The sequence below is a fragment of the Hyalella azteca genome, unplaced genomic scaffold (genome assembly GCF_000764305.2).
Source record: "Hyalella azteca isolate HAZT.00-mixed unplaced genomic scaffold, Hazt_2.0.2 contig1933, whole genome shotgun sequence".
NCBI classification, from domain to species: Eukaryota; Metazoa; Arthropoda; class Malacostraca; order Amphipoda; family Hyalellidae; genus Hyalella; species Hyalella azteca.
The window spans coordinates 528,407-555,137 of record NW_025932225.1 but is presented as its reverse complement, the minus strand read 5'-3'; the positions used below and the strand labels follow the sequence as shown (position 1 = coordinate 555,137).

The 26,731-nt window shown below is 37.0% G+C and overlaps 1 protein-coding gene across 1 annotated transcript in view; it reads right to left on the bottom strand.

Moving 5' to 3' along the window:
* Positions 1-6,406: 6,406 nt before the first annotated feature.
* LOC108667971 overlaps positions 6,407-26,731 on the bottom strand; it is a 60,802-nt gene continuing 40,477 nt past the window's right edge. Inside the window, exons 3-6 of the mRNA XM_018155085.2 lie at positions 16,590-16,725; positions 15,919-16,052; positions 8,616-8,865; positions 6,407-7,232 (exon numbers count right to left, since the gene is read on the bottom strand). Of these exons, the coding sequence (XP_018010574.2) occupies positions 7,150-7,232; positions 8,616-8,865; positions 15,919-16,052; positions 16,590-16,725 (603 nt within the window). The 3' untranslated portion in view covers positions 6,407-7,149. The remainder of the gene's footprint in view (positions 7,233-8,615; positions 8,866-15,918; positions 16,053-16,589; positions 16,726-26,731) is intronic.

Sequence of the window (26,731 nt, the reverse complement as noted above, 5' to 3'; positions counted from 1 at the left end):
GCACCCCGGCGGGAGGCGTCATGGCTCTAGTCCCACGAGTGTCATGTAAGACTCGACGCGAGATGTGATGCAGTGACACCTACAAAAACGGTCGTCCGTGCGCTTGTTCTGTTTTGCTTTGGTTTTTTTCTTTCATTCCAATTTGCTTGAGTTGCTTTGGGAATATCAATATCTTGAATGAAAATAGCTGCTTTATTTTTTCACAAGATTGCTGCTGGAATCTTTTTCGTGTATCCGGAATTTTCGTCCGTTATACTATATTCAACTAATGAATTTTAGGTAGAAGCTTTTCACAGATAATTTGTTATGTGCATTAAGCTTCACTATTTTTGGAGAGTTAAAACCTGGTTCACTATTACAATTTTTACAACTACAACATTATTTATGTGAAATTTTGCCACGAGAAATATAGCCGGCAATGTCTCCGTTCCAAAATTGCTATCTCTATTTATCATTGCTCGTATGTTTTTCAAGTTTGAATAGATTAAGACATAGCTACTGAATGTATGGCCCCTTCCTGTCCAGCTGCTGGTCTCAGATGTCGATGTTTTACTGGTCGTCGATAAATATATTATGATTGTATCTTGGTATATAAATGCTTGCAAATTAGAGCGTTTGAGTTTTGAATACCTGATTTACGTTTACCGTACGTATTTTTTTCAAAATGCAATGAATAAAGTATGAAAATGATATAGAAATCATTGAAAAATCAAATACAGTTTATTTATATGTGTATTCATTATTATTTATATATTTCTGCATATATATAGACATGCGATTCTAAATTCATTCTAATGGCTTTAGTAGTTTCACTCATGAGATGCATAAATTTTTTTTAGCCATTTGCAATCCGACAAGTCATATTTTAAGAGCGCAGACTGCCTCTGCACTTTGATGACACAATTTACAAGACAATATACAGGTACAACGAAGGTGATATTTTGTTCAAGTGTAGTCATTTCGACTTCATTTGTACTAGGGGATAAGTGCCGAGTAATAAAAGGCAATGCAGGCAGTTCCAGTTCTCATTCACTGAATGGACGCATGAATGAATGTATTTTTTCTCTCAGACTACTCTTCAATCAAGAGCCCACAAGGACTGCTTTACTGAATTATGAGTCATTTTCCATGATGCTTGCTCAACGCGATGATTTCTTATGAGACATCCAGACTACAATTTCTCCTTCCAGCGTACCTGCTGATCACTCCATGCTCGTTACTCATCGTCATGGCCAGTAACTCCGCTACTCGCTTTCTCATTCAACATGAAATATGATAACCTACAATTTTATAGTCAAATGTATAATAGTATGGTAGACTATTTTAAAACAAAACACCTTGAAGGCACCGAAAATTTTTAGGCGTGGGTTCTTGGAATTTTTATGAAATTTCAACTCGCGGTCGATCAGTGATAGTCTGGAGTTCTATAAGACAAACCAAAGAGGCTCCTAATCTCACGGAACTTTAAATTGAGTTTTATACTCCTATACATTATAAATTGAAAAATTAAAAAATGTACATCATTACCATAGTTTATTACGCCAAATTTTCAAAATTGGGGCAAGAAAACTACCAGTAAGTTGCTTTGATCGAAAAGTATTGACTATCAGCAGAACTGGCTCGACTCTTGCAATGTTAACTACTATTCTCATTCTCTGTAAGTATCCAGCAATTTCCCGCTTTACGTGTGACATTTCATGTATGAATATATCCAGCTATTTCGTTCTTTGTATTTTCTATAGAAGTGTTACCTTGTTTTAGAATTTTGCGTTCTTGTGGATGAAAGCTCTTAATGAGTCGCTTCGAGTTTGACTTACAATAAAATGCACTGCAATTGCAAGTCATATACGAACTTGAAAACTTGCAGTAAACATTGGTGTATTCTTCAAAAAATTTACCCTGAGTTAATGAAATGTTTTGCTGCTTTGCTTAATCACCTCTGGAATATTCATAGTCGAAGAATGAGAGTTTTGTAAAAAATTTTATGTTGAATTTAGTTTTATGTGGCAAAGGGGTTGTGCTTATGCAAACTTCAATATATATTGTGAAATTGAAAATAAAGTGGAAATTTCTGATAAAATTTTTGGCGAGCCTACATTTGTGCAGGATATGATAATTCGATTGAACGCTTTATTTTAATAATCTGAGACTCGTTAACTTATCATACAATAATGTTTCACAATTTTTACTCATGACAATTAATTATGCGTTCAATCAAAATGCTTGCTTGAATTTTGCGGTCATTTCGAACTGATGTTAATCTCATTACCTGGTCTTATCAGAACGACTGGTGCCTCAGTCGCCGTTCTCTCAACAAGAAAGCATCATTCTTTCATCACGCGAAATCTGCGCTGCACGCGCCTGCACTGAAATCACTTTTTGATCATTATTGAGCGCCTTCCTCACCACGCGTCAAACAAATTTATAGCGCTTTTACAAGTCCACGCAGATGCATATTCTCTGTAGTACCACCAGCTCTTTAATGTTCCATGCCACCGCTTGTTCTCTGAAGGTCCACGAGCTCTTTAATGTTCCATGCCACTGCTTGTTCTCTGAAGGTCCACGAGCTCTTTAATGTTCCATGCCACCGCTTGTTCTCTGAAGGTCCACGAGCTCTCTAATGTTCCATGCCACCGCTTGTTCTGTGTAGGCACACGATCTTTTACTGCTCCATGCCACCTCTTGTTCTCTGTAGGCACATGATCTTTTACTGCTCCATGCCACCGCTTGTTGTCTATAGACGCGCGTATCTGTTCCATGCCACCAACTTTTCTCTGTAGGCACCGCTTCTTCTTTGTTCAAGTCTTTTGATTTTGTTTATGCACTACAAGTTTTGTTATGACTATGAACTTTCAGAAAGTTTGATTGATCTATTGGCATATTCTCAATTTATGTGTTCATGCGATTTAAAAGCGAGATTTTCTTTGTCAGAGCAGCAAATATTTCTTTTAATTTCAGATGAAACCCACGAAATTTTTAACCCCTCTGTCAGTAAGTGCAAATTACTGTTAATATAAATAATGTCTATTCTACATTCTAATAACAGGCAAGTGCAATTAAATTCTACGAATTAAGTCTATAATATTCGTAGTATGATACAAGTAAGTTTCAAGGTACTGATGAACTAAGTTCACAAATATCAAATGCTCAATTTCGTACTTCTAACGACCGTAGTCGTTAGATTTAAAAAGTGAATGGAATTGTAAGTAGAATGTGTACTCATAATTATGTTATGTTATACAGTATTAGGCTGGTATATCGCTTCAGGTTATATGGATACTGAAACACTCAAATGCTGGTGATAGTTTACTGCAGCTTAATGAGGTAACATTACACAGAGATGAATGATATGAGCATGGGCGAGAATACGGATACTGTTCAGTGCACTACACTGAACACTGGTGCCGTGAACACTAACTGTGTGAACACTGGCGCCGTGAACACTAACACTGTGAACACTGGTACCGTGAACACTAACACTGTGAACACTGGTACCGTGAACACTAACTGTGTGAACACTGGTAAGTGAAAATCAGTTAATTGAACTATTGTTCATTTGGCATTACTTTAAGCACCTTCCTCAAAGTGTCGAAGAACAGGAACTTTGGCTGTACGATCATTAATTGATAGTAAATTTTTATTTCATTGTAAATTTTATTTAATGTTATTAACTATTTATTATTTTAATAAGAGCTATCTTGACACTCTTGTAAAAACTTGGTAATTATCCCTTCACTTTTGACAAAAAAAATTATATTTAACTTATAATCAGCGTATTTCAATAACAAATCTAATGAACATTATGTTTTTTTCTGCACTTCATACTTAATTCGGCAAAAAATTTTTATGCCTCACGTTTTTCCTCTTCTCATCTCAGAACAACACAATTTATTTTCGGATTCATTTACTTGTCTAATTTTAATTACATTCTGATGACTTAATCGCTGAAGACGATGTAATTCGTCCCAAGTAATTTTTAAAATTAAAGATTGTGATGCAAATTTGGCTGTGATACCATCAAGGTTTAAAAAATCTCATGTTGCCAGTTAGCTGCGGTCGCACAAGAGCAAACTGGCTTATTTAATTTGCATTGAGTGGCGTTTGAAATATTTTAAAAACTTGTTAAATGTTCGTTATTTTTCATGCCCTTAAATAGATTTAGTCTCGTGCAAATAAAATATTCAAGTGATGATCCACTATCCGATTCAATGCTCATTGTTTTTATTCATTTTTTGGTTCAATATTTAGTGCGTTTTGTGTTATCCAATTATTGATAATTCTATTATAAGGAAAATTTGAACGGTGAATTTACATTTCTATCGTTTAAATTACGTCTTAACTGTAGATGATCTCTACTAGATTATATTTACAGCTTTTATGTTCAAAATAATCGCATGGCAGTTATTCTGCATATTATATGTACAGTGAACAGCTTAATTAAGTCACGTTTTGTCTTTTAATGCCTACTTAATCAAGATTTTTTTTATATTTTTAGTATGTTTTTTTTATTCTATTGCTGTATCTTGTCTATCATTAACGCACCGTACGGATCCATACCGCATGTAAATATTCGCTGATATTTGCGTTACTAATTCGGGCAGAACCGTCTAAATTTCCTTGTAGCATTTCCGTCTGATACGGAAATTGAGAAATTGTAAATTTAAAACGGATTTATTGAGTTTTAAATTCGAATTCCATGTGCAGTATCGGTCAAACTTGTTTTAAACACTAAGTTAAATAAATATTTTTCGCAAGCTGTAGCATAAAATTTAGAGTAAATCCAGTTTTATTCGATTCTAATCTTATTAATTACTGAAAAATACGCATCATAAATTGTTGGTCAGGTTGAAGTTTCATCTTGAGTCGTTCCACGTTTGGCATCTGATGAACTAGCATTATTTATATACTAAACTTTTGACATCTGCTTAACCTACATTTTAATTCAACTAATGGTAAAGTTTCAGAATTAGTTTCCACGCCGGGTTCTTACACATCGCAATATTATGTCCCGTTTTTGTGCTACCTTATTTTATCATTTATAAAACATTGTATGGATGTTATAATTTAAAAAATAGCATAATGTTATTTTGTTAACAAATATCCGCCGTATAACATAATATTAATTGGGACGAACAACCGGATAAATAACGTATGTCATTAGGTGGCAATTAGCGTACATAATAACATAACGTTATTTAGGGCAAATCATAAAGGTTATTAAATGGTAATGAATCTACATAATAATTTAATGTTATTTGGTAGCTCGTAATCACAATATACCTAAATGAGAACCACATGATGAAAGAATGCATGGTTAAATGTATGTTTATAAGCTATCTTAAATAACACTGATTTCTCATTGCTTCACTTCTTATTTTTTAAACATCAATTACAAAAAGTTCTCATACTTTTCTGAATTTAGGTGCTTGCTTAAAATAAACACTGAAAAAATGATTTTAAGAAAATGTATTGTAAACTGAATATATTTCACTACGAACGAGAAAACAGTTACACGTATTTATTAATTAGTTCATTGTAGTGCATGGCACTAGTCTCTTTATCAAAGTATTCGTAACGTAGTTGAGAACAAACTTATGACTTAAAACGATTTTATTTCCTAAGACTTTCACTAAACCTACGCAATGCGATGCGCTACTGCTCGCGACGAACAATGAGCTTATGTACAACAAATAGAATAATACGTACTTCACGATATACAATCCTAAATATTCGGTAAATATATCATTAGTCTGCTTAAATCACTATTTACCATGAATTTAAAAGCAAAGACAGCGCCAGATAATTTCACCATATCGATTGTTTCATCGAATATAGTACCATATTTTCATTTTAGTAAGATATGGTGAATTTGTTTGCCGTTTCATTGCTTTTAATTTCTTGGTTAATTATTTGGTGCACACTAATGAGATTCTGTTACTAATGAGATCGGTATTATAAATGACTATTTTCAAGAACGGTTCTCTGGTGTAGAATCAACTCAAAGATGTAGAATCGGGTGCAGAACGTCTACCATACCATCTAATGTGCCATGAATATATGCTTAGGAGCTTAACCTTAAAACATTATCCACATTAAGAAGATTTCTCGTACATTGTCCAATATGCACGACCAGACACCGTATTTCTGACCTCAGGTTAACTGATCAACATGATTGCTAGGTTGATATTACGTGAGTGCATCGCTGTAGTATGAAATCTGCGATTAACCACTTGAAACTGGTGACATTAAGAGTAGAATCTGGTTTGGTTTAAAACTATGGTTTATACTTTAACATTTCGGAGAATTTTATTTGCTAGATTTCTGATGTTTGGCTTTGTTCAATTATCTCTTTCTCTGAAAAAAGGAACATGTTAGTTATACTGTACAGTTCATTTCCATGAATATTTTACAAATTATATTCACAGAAGAAATTTGCGTTTTTTTCACGAAAAGCAATTTTTATTGTATAGTATAGAGAATTTTGTATAGGTATATATTTTATAATAGATGTATTCATGTTGGTAATATGTACTGAACTGAATTAGCTCCTCTTGTTATTGCTCACACTCTCACTTGGAATGTTTTTCATCTTGAAGCTTCAAGAAATTGACAATTCGATATAAAATAGCATGTGATTAATAATAAAATTTAACGTAGTTTCAGTTCCTTAACTTATTTCAGACGTAAATGTTCTTGATTTTCTTATTTGCCTTGATTTAATTACCAAATCTACCAGAAATTTTACAGCGTACCTTCGACGTACCTTTAACGTACCTTCACAACGTACCTTCAACGTACCTTCACAACGTACCCCCTTCAGCGTCTGATGAACATTGCAGGAGGCATTGAATTTTCAAAACGCGTTTGAGAGTTTCCTAAAAATCAGAAATTTAAATGGGTTACATCGTCCAAAAAGTGACGTACTTTGTAAACCACAAAACGAACAGAAACCGAAAAATAGCACTGATATATTCTATGCTGGGCCGTACTGGGTCATGGTGATCCACGCAAAGGACAAAAGAGTGTCTTTCTATGTACAATGTCAAACATATTTTTTTGTGTGTACAGGTCAATGCAAACCGGGCATACTGGTTTCTGTCGCACTGGTCTTTGGATTTTTCAATTGTATGAATTAAAATGAATTGCGGTTTATCTTTGGTTCACAATGGAGAGGAGCGCAACCAACAGAAGCAATCGAGCTGAATTTGGTGGATGAATTGCTGAAGCCGTACCTGAAAGATGAAAAAATTGCAATGGTTTAACATTACCTGTTGAATAAATCAGGCCATGTTGGCCTGTTGTCAACCATTGTCAATTCTTAACCATCCGGCCACCTTGCTGATTTAGATTAGAATTTTCCCCGCTGGTTGCGGGTTTCAAACCATGAACTCGGTTTGAAACCATGAACAAATCTTGGTTACCGTTCGGCAACCTCGAGTATCAAATTATAATTATCGATTCGGTATCTTGTTATCAGTGAAATGTGTTTTTTTTGTCACTCATTGACGTACTTGATTGAATAATGAATTAATTTTTTCTAAACTCAAAAGGTTTCCAAATTCAAATGAATATAATGAGTTACAACCTGTATCAACTTAGTTAAAAGTTTCCCTTCGAAACTTTAACAGAGATGAAAACATTTCCTAGTTCCAGCAAAATGGCATCCACAAAATTGGGATGAATTCTCCCAAATGCTAATGGGGGAAAAAACTGGCAAAAGAATCGTAGTGAAATCGAGGATATGAAGGCATATATCAGGACGGGAGAGGCACATTCCTGCGATGGTATTGCTTTTATTGCTGGACTGCGTGTAGTGTGGTTCATTAGGTGTGTATGTGCTGACTGATGTGGTGCAGTTAGTGCAGTGGTGGCTGACTGATGTGGTGCAGTTAGTGCAGTTGTGGCTGACTGATGTGGTGCAGTTAGTGCAGTTGTGGCTGACTGATGTGGTGCAGTTAGTGCAGTTTGTTTTACAGTTTAAGCAGCATTCAATATCAAACTGCTTCATTCTCGGTTCACTTTTTTTTATTTCGAATGTGTTGTGCTGTTCGTTGACGATATGCTGTTGCTTATGCCACTATTAAGTCATAATAATCATTATTACTGTTTTTTAAGTAAAAATTGTGATGGCTATTGAAATTTTATGTCAAAAGGTGAAGATTTAATTTTCTCTAGGAATGAGTAGAAATTTTTTATCTCTACATATGAGTGAAATACACGTTTTGAGCCTTTATTCATTTTGGAGAATAAATTTTGAACATTAAAAAGAATGTTATCGCTAATGAAACTTATATTTCAAGTTTGCAGTTTTAGCTGCTATATTTCATTCCTTAATCAGTTTTTTGTATATATTGAAGTACGAAAAAATGCTTAAAATATTATTAAAACTAGAATATTTTTATTTGTAATAGTGAACAAATAATAAAATGTATTCGCTATGTCTCCTTAATAATGCGTTTTTAATTGAAAGATTCGCAAAATAAATTATGTATTGCTTACATATACATACTGATATGTTAACCTTACTGTTAACTAATAACGTTAACTTGTACTTAATTTCCATCTTATTTCAAGCAAATTTTTAATAGCTACAGTAAAAAAAGTTTTATTCTCACCATATCGGTGCTCGCGGCTCTGCAGCGAGAGCGGGGGCTGGAGAGTGTGGTGTCCTAAGGTCCTATACTTGTTCCTGCTGTAGGGCGTCAGGGCTGGAGGAGTGACCCCTATAGAGGCGGTGCACTTGAGCGTCATGTGGCCCTGCGAGAAATGATACGGTGTCGCCCTGAACCGCAGCCCCAGCGTCGTCTGCTCTAGTCCGTTGCGTAGCAGAATTGGTTGGTAGTGAAGCAGGTGGCTACGTTCTGCCTGTTGGAAAACACAAATATGAGGTTCTGGTATGTTAATTAAACTATTTTGCTACTGGTTAAAGGCATAGTTGACTCGTCGGGAGTGATGTTGTGAATTGTAGTTTTCCGGAATTTTTTTAGTCTATTGTGGAAAATTGTAGCTTCTTCATCTTCAGTTGTATCGCTTCATCTTCGTCAGTTTCTACGTTCGCATGGATAAAAATACAGCAACCGTTGACAAGGGTCTAGGCAGTTATTGGTATGAGAGCTTCCGATTGGTTGTGAATGCAACATTAAATTAATACGTTGTATTAACAGGAAACGTAAGAGTTTGATATATTCAAATACAAATTTTCGGCAAAAGTGAAATGAAAAAAGCGTACAAACATAGAACTAGCTTTTTTTAGTAATAAATTTTCTCGTAAATTTGAAGAAATTACAAGAAAAACAATATAAAACGATATAGTACATAAAAAACGAGATAAAGTATTTTATTATATATATATATCTTATATATATATATATTTTATATTTTATTTTATTTTTTATATCATATAATGTATTTTATTTTATATTCATATTTATTTTAGTTTATATTCATATTATTTTATTTTATGCAGCACTGCAGCCTGACAACGCCCGCTCTCTACGCGATGAGGTCGCCACAGGAGCGGAAGGGGCAGGTCTCAGGCCGAGGAAGCGAGCGGCGGTGACAAATAGTGAGGTGACCGCAGCAATGATTTATGATCCAACGATGATCAGGCAATACAAATTAATAATCTATTTAGATGAAAAATCATGCGCCATCAGTTTATCACATTTTTATGCAAACGGCAGAGAAAAATATTAATTTGTATATCCTAAAATACATCATTGAGGCTTGTATGATTGCATGTTTCGAATGCACTCATCGATGTAAATCCAATAATGTATCACCTATAATAAATCAAGACTAAACCCAGCTATGTGCATAGCCTTTTGCAGAATCTGCATTGTTTTTCAAACAAAAAAATTTCTTTTTTAGCTTTACGCTTCTTTTTCCTCGAGTTTTTGCCTTCTACCCTCGACCAGTTTCCCTCTACCCTCAACGCTCATAAAACTGGAGCCGCTAACTTGGTTGGCTATACGTTTGTGTTTGCTTGGATTTTTGACTTGCGCTCGTGACTTAAAAACGACGTCAAACTTTGCCGCGATGTCGACATGTCGTGAACTCAAACGGTCCAACTTGGGCCGCGTTCCTGTAGCTCATCGCGAGACTGGGTGAGGAGACAGAACAGAAGCGAGAAGGATAGAGGAAAGGAAGAGAGACTTGATCAATGATCGCGCCACTGGGGTGAGGAGACAGAATAGAAGCGAGAAGGAAACAGGAAAGGAATAGAGACTTGATCAATGATCGCGCCACTGGGGTGAGGAGACAGAATAGAAGCGAGAAGGAAAGATGAAAGGAAGAGTAACTTGATCAATGAAATTGATGATAGTTGTGAAGAAAGAAAAGTGCGAAGATGTGGTAATGTTGAAATTCCCGCAAGAGAATACTGAAGAAAAGAAAATAATGTTTAGTATGGCATGAGATAAAAATAGAGAAAGGATTTAATGGTGGAAAATTACGTGAACAGGAAAGGCCAAGCAACAGAAAATCACAGTGGGATGCATATGAAAAATCGATGAAAATAAAAGAAAAGAACGATGGCAAACAAACAGCGGGAATCACGCGGGGAAAAATAAAAACGACTTTTTATAAATTGAGAAAAAATAAGGGACAGCCAGGGGGACAGAATAGGGAAAAAAGACGATGCGTTGACAATGAAAATGAAAAGGAAATATGGTCCAGAAAGAGACACAGAAATCAGTACGAGTATTTCATTTATTAAATGCACACATACGTTTCAATTGACTTCATTCTTGACTTGTAAAAGACAGTGATTTTAAGGCTCGTAATTATTTTACTGGGAGTATCATCACGTATTTAATGAACAAGGATATATGACAATAGTAATTTTTGTCCCATAATGTAAGTCAAGTAAAATCAGTTCAAAACTGCATCATAAGAGTGCACGTAACATAAACCAACTATGAAACTGATAAAATGGTTCACAATCCACATATAGAAGGCAAATTTATTACAATAAGCTTATTGAACGTAAGCCGCTTGTTACACATGACGTAAATTTGTTATGACATTGCCCGAGACGTTGTTTCCGAGATGCCATCCGTATGCTAGTGTCACCAGAACTAGCGTGCCAATCTGTCGCAGTGTCATCGCGAATGCTAATTTGATACGAGGAGGCCGTAATGCCGGAGCGTGTTGCTCATTAATGGCAATTATCGGGCGCAGAAACCCTGGCTTCTCATCCCTCTGACTTGACTTCTCTTCGCGAGACCTGACGAGACGTCGTTACCAAACCTGTGATTTAGTGGCTTGAATTTGTGTAGATATCGCAGCTGGAACATTGTACGAGGCGTAACTAAATATCGGTGGATATAGTGGTTTGAATTTGTGTAGATGTCGCCGATAGAACATTATAAGAAATGTAACTAAATATCAGTGGATTTAGTGGCTTGAATTTGTGTAGACGTCGCAGTTGAAACATACTAGGTCCCGTTTCTAAACCGGTTGAAATATTGGCTTGGATTTGAGTAGATTTTGTAGTTTAAACATTAAAAGCCGCTGGAATTATTGGCAAGACTTTATGTAGGCGCGGCATCTAAAGAATGCTAGAAGAAGTTACGAAACCAACGCATTTATAAGACTTAAATTGAATTGGATTCAGTTGCATGAACAGTCGAGTTCATCAACGAAATTTCACTACTATATGGTTAAAAATAAGGGAAATACATTTACCTTCAGAGGGATTATGAAGACACTGCAAGAAAAATTAACGGGTTTATTGAAATTGGATGGACTTATAAAAATTTAGCAAACTGAGTTTCTTAAAATTTTCTCGTATTTCACTTTCACGTCCCTGATATTCGATACAATTGAAATAGAAATGGGAAAGCCATAACAGAATGTATCTATTTTGTTCGTGGGATTGTTGATTGCCTGAATTTGCAGTTCGGATTCAAGGCGTATTTTTTCAAACTATGCGTAACAATTGTTCAAGTAACCGAGAGATTGAGCTCGAAAAAGATGAACGTGCGAAGTAAATCGAGTGTACGCCACTTAAGAAAATTTCGTGCAGAGAGAAAAGCGTTGTGAGTTTTGAAGTCACTTTGAAAAAAGGGTTGGAAAAAAGTTCCATTTGAAAAAAATGGAGGATAAGGAAGAAGAAAAATAGGATATCCGAAAAGGAAAAGAAAAGAACATCCGAAGAGGAAAAATATGAGTATGTAGCGACTAAAATGAAATTTATGGTGAGGTAAGGGTGGGTAGAGGATGTTGTGAAGGTGAGGCGAGGGCGAGACGAAAGTGGAGCAAGGGTAGATCGGGAGTAGAACGATAGTAGTGATGGGGTAGGATGATGGAATATGTTGGGGCTATGATAGGGCGAAGGTAGGGTGAAAGTAAAGTAAGGATATTGTGAGGGTAGAACGAGGATAGGACAAAGGTAGAGCGAAAGTAGGGTGAGAGTAGAGCGAGAGTGAGGCAAGGGTAGAGCGAGAGCGAGGCGAGGTTAGGACGAGGGTAGGACGAGGGTAGGACGAGGGTAGGACGAGGGTAGGACGAGGATAGGACGAGGGTAGGACGAGGGTAGGACGAGGGTAGGACGAGGGTAGAACGAGGGTAGGACGAGGGCAGGACGAGGGTAGGACGAGGGTAGAACGATGGTAGGACAAGGGTAGGACGAGGGTAGGACGAGGGTAGAACGATGGTAGGACGAGGGTAGGACGAGGATAGGACGAGGGTAGACCGAGAGTAAGGCTAGGGTAGAGCGAAAGTAGGGTGAGATAGGGTGAGAGTAGAGTGAGGTAGTAGAGATGATAAAGTGAGGGTAGAGCGGTTGTAGAGAGAAGGCAAAGCGTGAGTAGGGAGAGACTAGGCCGAGAGTAGAGCGAGAGTAAAGCGAAGGTTGGGTGATGATAGGGCGATGATAGAGTGAGAGTGGAGCAAGGGTGTAGCCAGGGTTGTGTGAGGATAGAGCGAGGGCATGGACGAGGATAGGGTGAGGGTAAGCAGAGGGTATGACGAGGATAGGACGAGGGTAGAGTGAGGGTAGGACAAGGATGGAGCGAGGGCAGGACGAGGATAGGGTGAGGGTAGAGCGAGGATAGAGTGATGGAAGGACAAGAATAGAGTGAGAGCATGACGAGGATAGGGTGAGGGTAAGCCGAGGGTAGGACGAGGATAGAGCGAGGGTAGGACGAGGATAGAGCGAGGGTAGGACGAGGATAGGGTGAGGGTAGAGCGAGGAAAGGGTGAGGGTAGAGCGAGGGTAAGGTGAGGGCAGGGTGAGGGTAGAGCGAGGGTAGGGTGAGGGTAAGCCGAGGGTAGGTCGAGGATTGGTTGAGGGTAGAGCGAGGATAGGGTGAGGGTAGAGCGAGGGTGGGACGAGGAAAGGGTGAGGGTAGAGCGAGGGTAGGGTGAGGGTCGTAAAGCAGATCCCACAATAAGCCGCGCTCTGTGAGATTTATTAGTGGTCCCGGTGAGGCGGACGCGCGAGGGAACATGCCGAGCAATGCCTTAGAAATGATGCCATAAGCGACTGTCCGCGGCCACCCTCGTATCCCCTCTTTTCCCTCGATTCTTGCTTGCCTGTCGCGCATTTCTTTCACCACTCTTGCTGGCATTATTTTGCTTCCTCTCTGCTGCTTAGTTTCCAGTAGAACTTCATTTTAACGCTTGCAACGCAGGTCATATTTCTCTTCATTTAATTTACTATTCCCGACCTAAAACTGCCTTTTTTCATTTTTCAAAGAGAGATCCGAAAAAATTGGGTCTGTATTTCTCTCACCCTCGCTTAAATTATTTCGGTCTTTTTATATCTTCTCAGTTCTCTCTCATTATTGAAATTTTTCGAAACAGCTCGTTCAAGTTAGCCGATGTTACTTTATGTTGGCCGCTCTACAAGCGTTTTTTTTACTGTGCTTTTTCGTTAAATATTTCCATAGTTTCAAGAGAGGTAAATGGTGCAACAATGAGCGGGCATAACAGGAAAACTATCGAAACAATAAGTAATTTTAATTTTTCTCATTTGTAACTATTGTGTTTTGTAGCAGCCATCAGGAATACCTCAAAAATAGCATCGATTATTTTTATATGATTTATAATTACTCCCCAAAAAAAATCATGAACCTTTTTCAGATGGTTAATTTGATTCAAAAATTACATATGACAAAAAACCTTTGATTCTAACTAATTGTCTGTCAACGTAGATTTTTTTCTTTTTTCCTAATTTAAGGACCGTCCACTTTTTCTTCAACAAAGCTTATATGCACTGGGATGGTCATGCAAAATCTTTTTAGATCGTTCGTAAATTATCTTGGGGTTCTCCGTGTGTTGGAAGAAACTGATATAGGAACTGGAATACGTTTTATTTAAGATTGTATTCATTTTTTCGATCGTAATTTCGTGACTATATTTAATCTCAATTTCTTGGAGGTTATAGCCCATGTGAACTACGAATAGTTCTAATTGCTTTGAAATCAGACAAGCGTATAGAATAAGTTTAAGGCTGTTCTCCAGTGATTATCATGATTATTTAAAACATAAAATAATACATCATCATACCTCTGTTTAAAATTGTTATCAAATGCGTCCCTAAAATAATGACGTTAACCTAATGTTTTTTAACAAATTTCATACATAAATGTTCATTCATATATAAATGTTCAGTAAAGACAAAAAGTAGGTTGTCATGTCATAATGCGCATTAGAAAAAATTTCAATATATTTTGGATTTACTAGGCGATTCATCGAAAGTTAAATCCAAACACCAAAAAACAAAACCAAAACAATTCCGATGCATTTTTTGTATTTCGACGTGTGCTTCGCGCCGCAGGATAAGCGGCAAAGCTTCGAGGCCGCTATTGTTTTTGGCACAAACAGGATTGATCTCGAGCTTTGATCGATCCGACACAATTGGAAGCTTGCGATTTGGCATTTTCGTTGTCATGTGTTGGTGCTTGAGGCTTTTTTGGACATTTTGCTACTCGGCGAGCTCGCGTTTTTAATTTGCGTAATGGTAAATTTTGAAACAGTGAAATTAAAGCCAAGATATGTCCAATGGCAGGAGCTACTTGGAGTAATTTGTAATGCAAACATCTATTTGTATATTTTGAATTTGAGCATGCAATTGTTCAAAATGATTTCAAAATGGTTTATACTCTTGTAAAATATAATAATAATCTGCGTTGGTGTCTCCTCGTAATGAGTGCACCAAATAATAACGTTGTTTTTTGAAATGAAATGACGAAACAATGGCATGTATAATAAGTGCAACAAATAATTACTTGAGCCTTTAGAACTTATCACTTGAAGTTTGAATATTAATAATATAATTTCTGTGATTAACTTGACTGCGAGACTACGAGAACTATTTGCTATCCGTAAATTATGAAAATAATAAGCGCTGGTACCTCCTCATAATATGTCTAATAAATAATCATTTTGGCATTAATCTTCTCAGATGTCAGAGGGATCGCAGGTACCTCTCTTATTAGCACATAAATTGTTGATTGAGTACTGTTACCTCCTCATCATTGAAGTAGTGATCGCAAGTAGGTACCTCTCTTCTTGGTAATTAAATGGTTGATTGGAGTACTCGTACCTACTTTTCATTGATGTACGGATCACGAGTACCTCTCTTATATTAGTACATTAACGGTTAACTTAGTACTCTTACCTTCCTATCATTAATGTGGGGCTGGCAAGCACCTCTCTTATTAATTTATTAATGGTTAACTTAGTACTCGTACCTCCTTATCATTGATGTCTGAATCGCAAGTACCTTTCTTATTAGTACATTAACGGTTAACTTAGTACTCGTACCTCCTTATCATTGATGTAGGATCACAAGCACCTCTCTTATTAATTTATTAATGGTTAACTTAGTACTCGTACCTCCTTATCATTGATGTAGGATCACAAGCACCTCTCTTATTAGTATATTAATGGCAAACTTATTACTCGTACCTCCTTATCATTGATGTACCAGATGAGATGGGCTGCGGGCTTCGAAGGCGCCGAGGTGCAGTTCACGGCGACCAGGTCTCCTGACTTGTATTTCTCACGGGCGCTCTTCACGACGGGCTTCTCTTCTGGCAAGTCTGGCACGTCATTGGTGGAGGATAAAGTGAAATTTTAATTATACATTATCAAACATTATTTTATTAAAACAAGATGGTGGTTTTCGTACTGTGAACACACGTAATAACAGCTGATAAAGTTGAACAGTTATGCTAATGCATGAAAGCGTAGTTTGTAACATAATCATCACAATCTGCCGTGAAAAGTGACGGCAGATAATAAAGGTTCCGATGAGATAATAAATATAAGATAACAGAGTTCCGCTTATCGCAACCTGAAATCCAAATTTCATCGCGTAAGTTCATGGTCGTGCCTAGCACTCATACCAAATATCTACAAATTTACATTTATGCCGCACATTTCTGCCTCACGGCCAAGAAATCACTCACCCACGACGGTGAGTATCGCGTGCTGGGTGAGTGTGATGACCACGACCTACACTCACCCACGACAGTGAGTATCGCGTGCTCGGTGAGTGTGATGACCACGACCTACACTCACCCACGACGGTGAGTATCGCGTGCTGGGTGAGTGTGATGACCACGACCTACACTCACCCACGACGGTGAGTATCGCGTGCTCGGTGAGTGTGTTGAAGCTCGGAGCCTCAGCTAGCACCTCGCACTTGTAGCGGCCTGACGTGGCCAGCGAGACATCCTTCAGCACGACCGTGGCGCCGGTGCTGGCGTCCATCTGGCGGGAGGTTAAAAAATATAACTCAGTACTCACTGCAGTGAGTGACAGAGAGCACATTTTCTCGTCGACGAAAACGTGGAGTCACGGATGGACGGACAGACGGACATGTCGAGCACAATAGGGCATTTATTCCATAAATGAGAAAATGCGCTAAAAGAGAGTCACGGGGATTGATCTGTTTCAAATTGCACGCATTGTCTCGCTTTTAATTCTGGTAAACGTTTATAGTGAAAGATGGTGTAGAAATAACCAATTCTTCATTATATGTCAATGCTGATGTACAATGAGTATCGATATAAATGCGTTTGTGATTGTACGTGTTACGCGACGTGAACATTGTCTGACTATATATAATATTATTGCAGATGCATTTAGTTTAATAAATGTATTGTTTGTTCGGGAGCTTCCAGAGTAAAAAAAATATTAGGAATGTTTTAAACTTACCTTCTTCGAAGGTAAATTTCACTTCTTACTTTTACTTATATGTTCCTGTCTACTTACGAATTACCAGCGACTAACACGTAGTTCAATAACTCCGCAAATCAATAAACACACAATCAAAATTGAATTCCTATTCTACTTTGATTACGCCCGGGAATTTCTTCAGTTATAATCCTGTGTATGTGTTTCTTCAGTATTAACTTAGAATTTTTCTTCTTAAATTTAGGGCTTTCCCTCAACATCAGAGGTCAGAGCTGCAAAAAAAAGATATATAGTAGTAGAAACTTCTAAATCTTTAGTATCGGTCGGCAAAAAAATTCACAATCAACCTGTGGTGATAAGAAGATCAACCCATAATAAGCATGTACAAATAATAAATTCAGCCGTTGAAGAGGATTACTATTACCCTAGATTTTAAACCCACTCAGCCGCTTAATGAATAGCAACGAATTTTTCCCAAAACAAGGTTCATGAGCGCGGCACTCGCGCCAGCCCTTCATTACCGGACTTAAAATCTACACTTCAACCGCTCAGCGTTACGCGGGCTACTCATCATTTTTATTGCAATTCTATTGAAAGGGGAACGAGAGCGAATTTACCAAGCTAAATGAAAGCTACTATTCGAATAAAATTAGCCTCACAATTTAAGGTACGTTCACAGTATGAAAAATTAAATATTCTGTTATTTGCAAGTGTTGACCATAGAGATTGATGGAAAAGTACTAGACCTAAGTCAGCGTCGCACTCATAAAAGAATTTTTTGACAAAAGTTCTTAAAAATAATTTTCTTGTTGGTTATGAAATAAATGATAACAGAGCTACCACTAAAAATGCTGTGGTTTACATTTATTTTGAAATGATTCAAATTGTGGGTGAATTTTCTCTGACTCAGAGTAGAAATGACGCATAGCAATTTAAATTTGCCATAAAATAAACACATCTCAATGCGTACTGAACACACAGGGTTGCAGTCTTAGGTGAAGCATGCCATAACCTAACTGTTGTGATCTACTTTATCTGCCACTGCATTAGCTGTAACGATGCTCAAGTGACGCAAAAATGGTTCCCTAAAAAACGCCTGACTACTTATTTCGTATACGAGACAAAAGAAAAATTCACATACATACAGGTATATAGGTTCAGTCGTTTTTGAATAATTCGGTTATTATATAACCGACAGCCAACTTTGATCTCCACCAAAGTCGAGAAATTTGTAAATTTTACTGATAACCAGTGTCTGTACTAACTCTAGGTTGGTGAAATCAGTTGTTTATAAATTGGGTTATTATAGTGAAAGTTTCTAAAAATACTTCTCGATTTCTGTACCGGAAATCCCACCCAATATATAGTTTTCAGAGTATTACAGTATCCTCTACTTTGCTCTACAGTCATTCAGGACCTGTCAAAATAATATGAAATCCTAAAAGTGACTACAAGATATCATTTTATAGCAAAGTTGATTTTCTGATTTTTCGATAGTGTCGAACTTTAATGGAAGCTGTGTTCGAAATTTTGGTCATAAATTTGGATACTGGACTTTCCCCCCCAAAAAAATGTAAAGAAACATATTAGTCTTTCAAACAATTGTATTTCGATGCTATTAGCTTACACTATGCCTTTCGAGTATATAACTTCACTTCTCTTAATATTTTTTTTTGTAAACCAACAATAGACATAAAAAAACGGTTTCAATGAGCATCATAACTACAATCTCACAGACAATCCATGAAACGAAGGCAGGGGAGTAGTGAAATGAAGGGAGCAAAGTTCATAGACTTTTGACGTGTAATCTGATGATATTTTGCTTGTGAAAGAAACTAAAATCGTAACTCTGAATCTGTTAATCTAAATTATAATGAATGCAATAAAAAAAATAATCAAGCTCTCAATGTATGTATAATTTTCAAACATATAGTGCGCTCAGAGAATTTTTTCTGTTGTTTCATTTGGATCGTTTTTTTTTTCACTATAGCACAGGTTTTTAAATTTTGCACTCCTTTGCTTTCTATTCAAAAACAGCTTACAAGAATATCCTGATAATCGCCGAGCATCTTTAGCAGTAAAAAGCTAACAATTTAAGCAAAATCTTAAGTTTTAAGTCCATTTCTTCAAAAGATATGATGAAAGACCTGAAAACTTTTTCTTAAGTCTGGCACCCTAACCAATAACTACTGCAAATGAAGTGGGATCTCTACCAAATTAGAAAAATAATCTAATTTTACATCGGTCCAAAGTCTGCAATAATTCCAAGATTGTAGATTAGATATTTAATTACCGATGACTACCGCAAACGCACTTTAGTCTCAACCAAAGTCTAGACATATGTTAAATTTACACTAGCGCAGTGGCTGTCATCACTTCAGTGATGTGTGTGGTTACGCTCGTTTCATAGTTATACAATTAGTGGATATCTGCTGCACAGTCTCTTGGATTGCAACCAAAATCCAAAAATTAGTAAATTTAAATAATGCTCAGCGGCTATAGTAACATTAAATATATGGATTAAAAACGTTTCTGAATTCTACAATAATATTATTAACGAATAACTGCCGTCAACAAACTGGAACCTGAACCTAAGTTGAAAATGAGTTTATTGCACAAATTTAGTCTTTTTTGCATTTTTTAATAAACGAATAGCCGCCGCAAGCGAACTAAAATCTCGCACCTCGCCTCTCCAGTAACACTCATACCAGAAAGTTTTCTCTAATCCTATTTCGCCATAAATTATTCTTCTGCAGCATTCAAACAAGAGGTCTTTTTCTCGCCAGTTTGTCCCACTCTCGCAAACCAGTAGTCCCCTCATCAGTAACATTCACACAAATGAATTTGCTCGCAGTCCCTATTCAAGTCCCTCGCACTAGTTAATTCCTCTCTCGTCACAATCAATCATATCAATAAGTCCCTTCTTCAGTCCCAGTCACATTTGTAAGCCTTTATTTAGTCCGTTAAGTGCCACTCATCAAGTCCTATTGTTTATTATATAATGTTGTCTCCACCATGCAGTGAACAATCTAAGTTGCAATAGAACAGGAGCAGGCAGAGCTGTATAACCGCTGCCAATACTAACATTGAAATAATGTCACTGTGGCAGTATTAACACAGGTTACGCAGGAAAAACTTCACTGTGGAATAACTGTTTAACATCTCCACGAAACAATTACCTGAGGTGGTGTTGATAAAAATTCCCATCTGCTGCGTCAGCGTTATCCGTACTTGCTCGCACATATGAACTTCAGTAAATGTAAAAGACCGCAGCATAACTCGTCCTTTCATTATTGTTCTAGTTCAGGTCTCATCATGGATACAGAGTTCTGTCTTAGTCGTAGTGTCTCCCCTGTATAATTTTTCTCCTGCAGGGATCGCCTTCGATGCCGATTTCTGCATCAGTCTTACTTACTCTTTAGGGTTAACGCAGGCATCTCATGGAAGCAGATTTCTGTATTAATCCTACGTTTGATCTTGCATAAAGATGGGCATCACAATTCATCATACAATCAGACATCTGTATTATATATATATTTTTTCTTTTATTAACACGGGTATCACCATGCATGCAGACATCATTATTAGTTGTAATCCCTCTCTCATATCAGGTCCCCGTTCTTTTCCATGGCATCAGTCGGTTAGCTGGAAGTACCATCGTCGTTCATGGTGGTCCTTCTCGGGGACATGTATTGTAGGATTGCGCAGTTAATATGAATACGAATTTTACAACATCAATTCGTGAATGAATTCGTTGATTTCCCATTTAAAAAATAAATTCCTGAGTGCACTTAATTTGAAAACGAATATTAGCACACCTATTGCTGGATGAATCCCTATTTGATTTCACGTTGTAATAGGGAATTCCACAGTGCGGTTAATTTGAACACGAATTTTTGCACGCCCATTCCTGAATGCATTTCTATTTGATTTTCCGTTTTAATATGACATTCCCTTATGCTTCCGCCAGCGCTGGTTCCAGGAGCAAGGAGAAGGCTCCGGAACCATATCCTGAACTCTCTTGAGCGGCTTCCTGTAAACTAGCCGAGAAATCCTTCAGATGCACTGGCAATATTCGGTCCAGAAGGCCTGCGCATATATTTTTATTCGGGGTAACTTGTATAAATTGTATGGCTCGTGTACTCTGTGCAACTGGCTTGGGTTTAGAGAATTGTGGGACTCTGGATGTTTTTGTAACTGGAGTGACTTATTGTACAGGAATGAATCGTGTGACTTGTGTGATCAGAGCGAATATTTTGATTTGGATATTTTCAATGAATGTCTGATGATTCTTTATTTTATATAATCATATTTCATTAATAACACGAGTGCTGTAGATAGTTTGCCACATTTAAATGTATCTCGTATCTGTCACTTATTTGACACAATTACATTACATCTATTCACTGACTGGACTAAGATACTGAAAAATTAGTTGGGACACACTGATTGAAAATTTGACACTGGTAAAGAGAGAATGAAAAGTGAGAGCGAATGAAAATAAACATGTGAGAGAAAAAATAAAAATTTTCTAAACATGTCAGAGAAAAATGAAATTTTTTTCTCACATATGAGAGAAAAAAAATTGGTTCCAAAGTAAAAAAAATGTGTTAAGTAAAATTACTAAACAAGGAAGTACTTAAGACGGAAGCAAAGCAGGCAAACAGAAAGGAAAAATTCGCCTAAACGCGAGTTCAAACTTAGAAAAGAGCCGGAAAAGAAACAAGGGGCGAGAGGGAGCGGTGGGAGCGAGCATCACTCAAAGGCGCCAATATTGGTCTGCTCCTCATGTGAGAATTGCTGACTCCCGCAAAACTTGCGAGAGTCTGTGTCTGTGAACACCGCACTCGAGTACATATATAATGGCCAGCCTTACTGGGGCCTAGTGGCTGCATCGCGTCACTGGTGCTTGTTGGCTGTAATGAATGCTGTGTGTTGTGTCGAACGTTATTTTCTTCAATTGTGTTGGGTGGCTATGCATCACTTGTTTTCAACAGTATTTGGTGCGATGTGCCGCTTACTTCAACCATTTTTGGGGTTCAAATATCACTCATACAATTCTTTATGATACTTTTTACAAGCTTTGTGTGGTGACTTATATCTTCCATATAAGTCCTCCAAAGTTCTATATCTTAATCGTGATTTAAAACTTTTGGATAATTATATTACATTAACGGTTTACACACGCATGAGTTACTTCGCGGTTGGTCGAGTTTTGATTCTCACCCGACGCTCCTCTTATTCACGTCGCTCACTTTCCTTCCAAACTACCATTCCCTCTACTACCTACATACTCGTTATTATTTGCCTGCTTTATCTTAAATATAGGTTTTCTCATCCAAAAATTTTTCATCTCTATCGGTTTCCCTTCATAATTCTCTTTCTCTCTATTCCTATACGTTCCAATTTCCCTTTTCCACCACATTTCAACATGGTCCCCCTCCTCCATCCCCCGCCGTCGGTAGGTCAATAAATTGCTCCAGAGCCCAGCAGTGACGCTGCGCTCCGTGTCCCATTTAGCTCCTACATTTATTTGCATGCTATTAATGCCACTCACTCCGCCTTCACGCTAGAGGTTCCTTGAGAATTATCGAAGTTTCCGCAAGAACCCCGCCCCATAAATTACTCAAGTTATGATAAAAAATTATATCGACTATATACAGCTCATCTGATGCTAGATGCCAAGAGTGTGTCTACGGCAGCGAGATCGAAGTATTTATGTGGTGGCTTTACAATTTTTTATGCCCAAATTTTTTACTTATTACATTTTTTAATTTCAAGATTTTCTCGATTGTCAGTTATGATTCTTTTCTTTTTTTTTGTAGTACGCAGGACGATGGTAATGTTCCCTTTGGAAAATTATGGAAATTAAGCCAAAGTTACTGTTAATGGAACATGTTATTGCTAGTCTCGCTCCATACGATGTCCAGTATATATTTTTTATGAATTCAATGCTGTTGGCTGCAATAAACTTTTCAGTACCTTAACTATTAGAAATTGCGACTTAACTTTATTCGAGAAATAATCTTTCATATTGATCTGTTTATTAGAACTAAAAAATTTTGTCATTGATAAGAGCATGAGGCTTTCCTTGTGATTATTATATTAAAACAGTTCGAGAATACGGTCACTGATAAGAGAAAGAAGCTTTCGTATTAATCATCACATAAAAACACATCGAAAATGCCGTCACTGATACGAGCAAGATGCTTAATTTGCTATTTATTGATTATCACATTAAAACCCATCGAAACTGCCGTCACTGATATCAGTTATTGAGAGACTTCGAGTATACGGTCATTAATTCGAACATAATACTTTCCTATTAGTCATTACATTAAAACCCATCGAAACTGCAGTTACTGTTACGACCATGTCCGTTGCTGGAGCAGCATACGGCTGGAAGCATGACGCGTTTTAGTTGGCGTCCGACAAACAAGATTTCGTCTCGAAGTCTCGGAAGGTAAACACAGAAGCGTAAACCGCCTCCTACGAACCTGATGGGAACCACCGTGATGGAAGGAACGTCCGCACAAATGGATTTTTGAAACCGCCGGACAGAGTTCGTTTGCGTAAACCATCAAATAGATCGATCGATCCACTGGGGTCGAAATCCTTACAAGGGATGGATTTTCCCTGAGCCATATAAGCTGAGCATTTTTCTATCCATCATTTTTTTTTCAATGATGAAACTGTTTTTCAAAGGTCGGAAAAGTTATCCTTACTTGAGACGCTTAGGTTCACACGTTGTTTGAGAATAGAAATTTTTGAGCCCAAGTGCTGCTTCCTTGCCACAGAAAGTTATTTCTCTTAAGAATGGAAAAATCTTATAAAAAAGTACTTAAAATTTAAAGTAGTTCGTTGTTTTTGCGTGTGAACGAATACTTCTATTAACAGTTTTTTTCAGGGAAATATCAGGTAAGAAAAAGTTTCGAACTACCGCTCATAACAAATAAACATGCGGTACTTCCTTTTACAGACATAATACTTGTACATAGAAAATAGTACTGACATTTCTCGGAATTCACCTTGATGACGATAGGTGAAAATGACATTTTACACTTATTATTATTATTATTGTTTGATTCTTCATTTTTAATCCTAATCATTTTTATTATTTATTTCGTTAAGGTCGTGAAAATTTTTTATTCAATCTCAGAGAACGCGTTATGTTCCATATCCTGCAAAACTAGGATTGATTTCGAAACTACTAAAATTATGATTTCTTAAAATGTTGTTAAGAAATTAGCCATTGATTGGTTTGTATTTATGAGGAAAGGGATTTGGTGTTGCTTTTCAAACACGGTCTGAGAATGCTGATTTTTTTAAAAGTCAATATCAAACTTTTCAGATAAAATAAATAAATAAATAATTTTGGATAAAATAATAATAAAAAAGCCACGACTGAATTCATTCAGGATGAAGGAGATCATGGATAGGTAATATATATATGTCCATGCCTAAGCAATATAATTCTCTTGATGTAATTTTATCATTTTCAGTTTATATATTAAAATTGTTTGAAAAACTTTAATCGCTTGAAGACCATCAAATAATATTTTATATCGATTTAAATGACTCGCTGAATATCCCATAGAATATAAGTTAAATATACAATATTTAGCTGCCGTGAAAAGTCAGCTAAAATTAAACTTTTGCAATACTTTTAATTTTGTAGTTACTTTTGGTTGATGATAAATGCTTTCAGAATTTCTTACGCGGAAGAGTGAACAGGAAGGTGATGAGTGTCATGGTAGGACTTCTTCATGGCACTGATGAGTATCTCGGAAACTCGTGGCCGATGTAACGAAGGTTACAATTACGGCGATGGCCTTTGGTTGATTAATTGGCGTCGAGAAGTTTAAAGGTTTCCCGCTACAAGCCAAGTTAGAAGGAGCAAAGGAAGGAGTGTCTCAGGTATTCCCACCAAAGTGAACGAGGTTGCGTCGCTTTCAAAAGCAGCAACATTGCTGTCAAAAGGGACTATCCAACCTCGTCGCCACAAAGCAAGCTTCAACTTTGTGGGCCGCGAGGTGCAGTTATTAGGTCTCGCGGTATGTCACGGCAGCTCGATGAAAACCAAGCTTACCTTATGTTGACGAAGTTTGATATAATCAAATGAAAATTATACGTTTGAAAGAAAAGACACACCAATTTAATTTGAGATTGTCGATTATTCTAAGTTGATCGATGAATGATAGTGATTGCTTACCTTGAAAACTAAACAATTTTGGACAATTTTTCAAATTGAGATTCAATGTCATCCATATAACTACTTCCTGGAATTCATGTAGCTTAATGAGCTCCAGAAAGTTGTTCAAACAGCTTTCATTTCTGCAAATATGAATATATAAGTTTGTTTTGGAGGTGAAAAATATCCGAATATACTGAAAAATGCCTTTAATAATGACCCTAACTTATTGATAATAGAACCGCATTCATTTTTGTAAATATGAATTTATTAGTTTGTTTTTGGCGGTAAAAAAGACTCGAGTACACAGAGAAAAGTATAATATTAATCCTATTATATTGATAAATAATTACAATCGATTCTAAGACTAAAAACTTCTTAGTCAGATTTGCTAACCGCTAAAAATTAAACTATGCTGGAGAGTCATAAGTTTATATCACATATAGTTGTGTTATTCACCAGTTACTTCCTTCTCTCTTGATTGCAGAAGCGAAGTCAAGCGTACCCTACCGTGGAATATTTTTAAAGTTTTCCACTTTATTTTTGACGCCGGAATTTTGTCAATATTTTCTCTCCACGAACTGCGTCCAGTTATTCGCTAACATGGAAACTCTTTCGGTTTTTACTTCGCTCCTTTAAACTGCGGACGACGGACGGGTCGATTATACCAAGTCATTTCGAACCTTCCTTCACGAGTCGCGACTTCGGAGGATTTTCCTGAAATTTTTAATGTTGCAATGTGTTTATAAATGAATGAATGTACAAATTTAATTACTATATATTGAATAACGTCTTCAAAGAACACAAATAAAATTCGTTTCCTTGCAAAAAATGTCATAATTCAGTAAAAATTTCATGCACTTTTGAATAATGAATTTTGATTAATACGAAGAAATGATGCTCATACACCATTTACATGAACTTTATATTGCCAAACAGAGATTTCCTAATAGAATATATTTATATACATATAATTATATTGAACCTAAGAATAAAATGAGGATAACTTAAAGGAAACGCGTGCCTGGCACTAAAAACACACGAACACAAAATTTTGTGGCTGCATTGTTTCTTTTTTGAGGGGTGATTGGGTTGAGTGGAGTGAGACGAGTGCACGAGTGGGTTGAGCGGAGTGACACGGGTGAGTAGAGTGGAGTAAGACGGGTGCACGAGTGGGTTGAGTGGAGTGAGACGGGTGCACGAGTGGTTTGAGTGGAGTGAGACGGGTGCACGAGTGGTTTGAGTGGAGTGAGACGGGTGAGTGGGGACCCTGAAATACATAACGAAGATCTCAACCTCGATGTTGTAGGCCTCTTCAACATTCAATGATACAGGTTGGCATTTACTGTAAGTGTTGGCATTTAAGTCATAGTCGATGAATCCCCATGC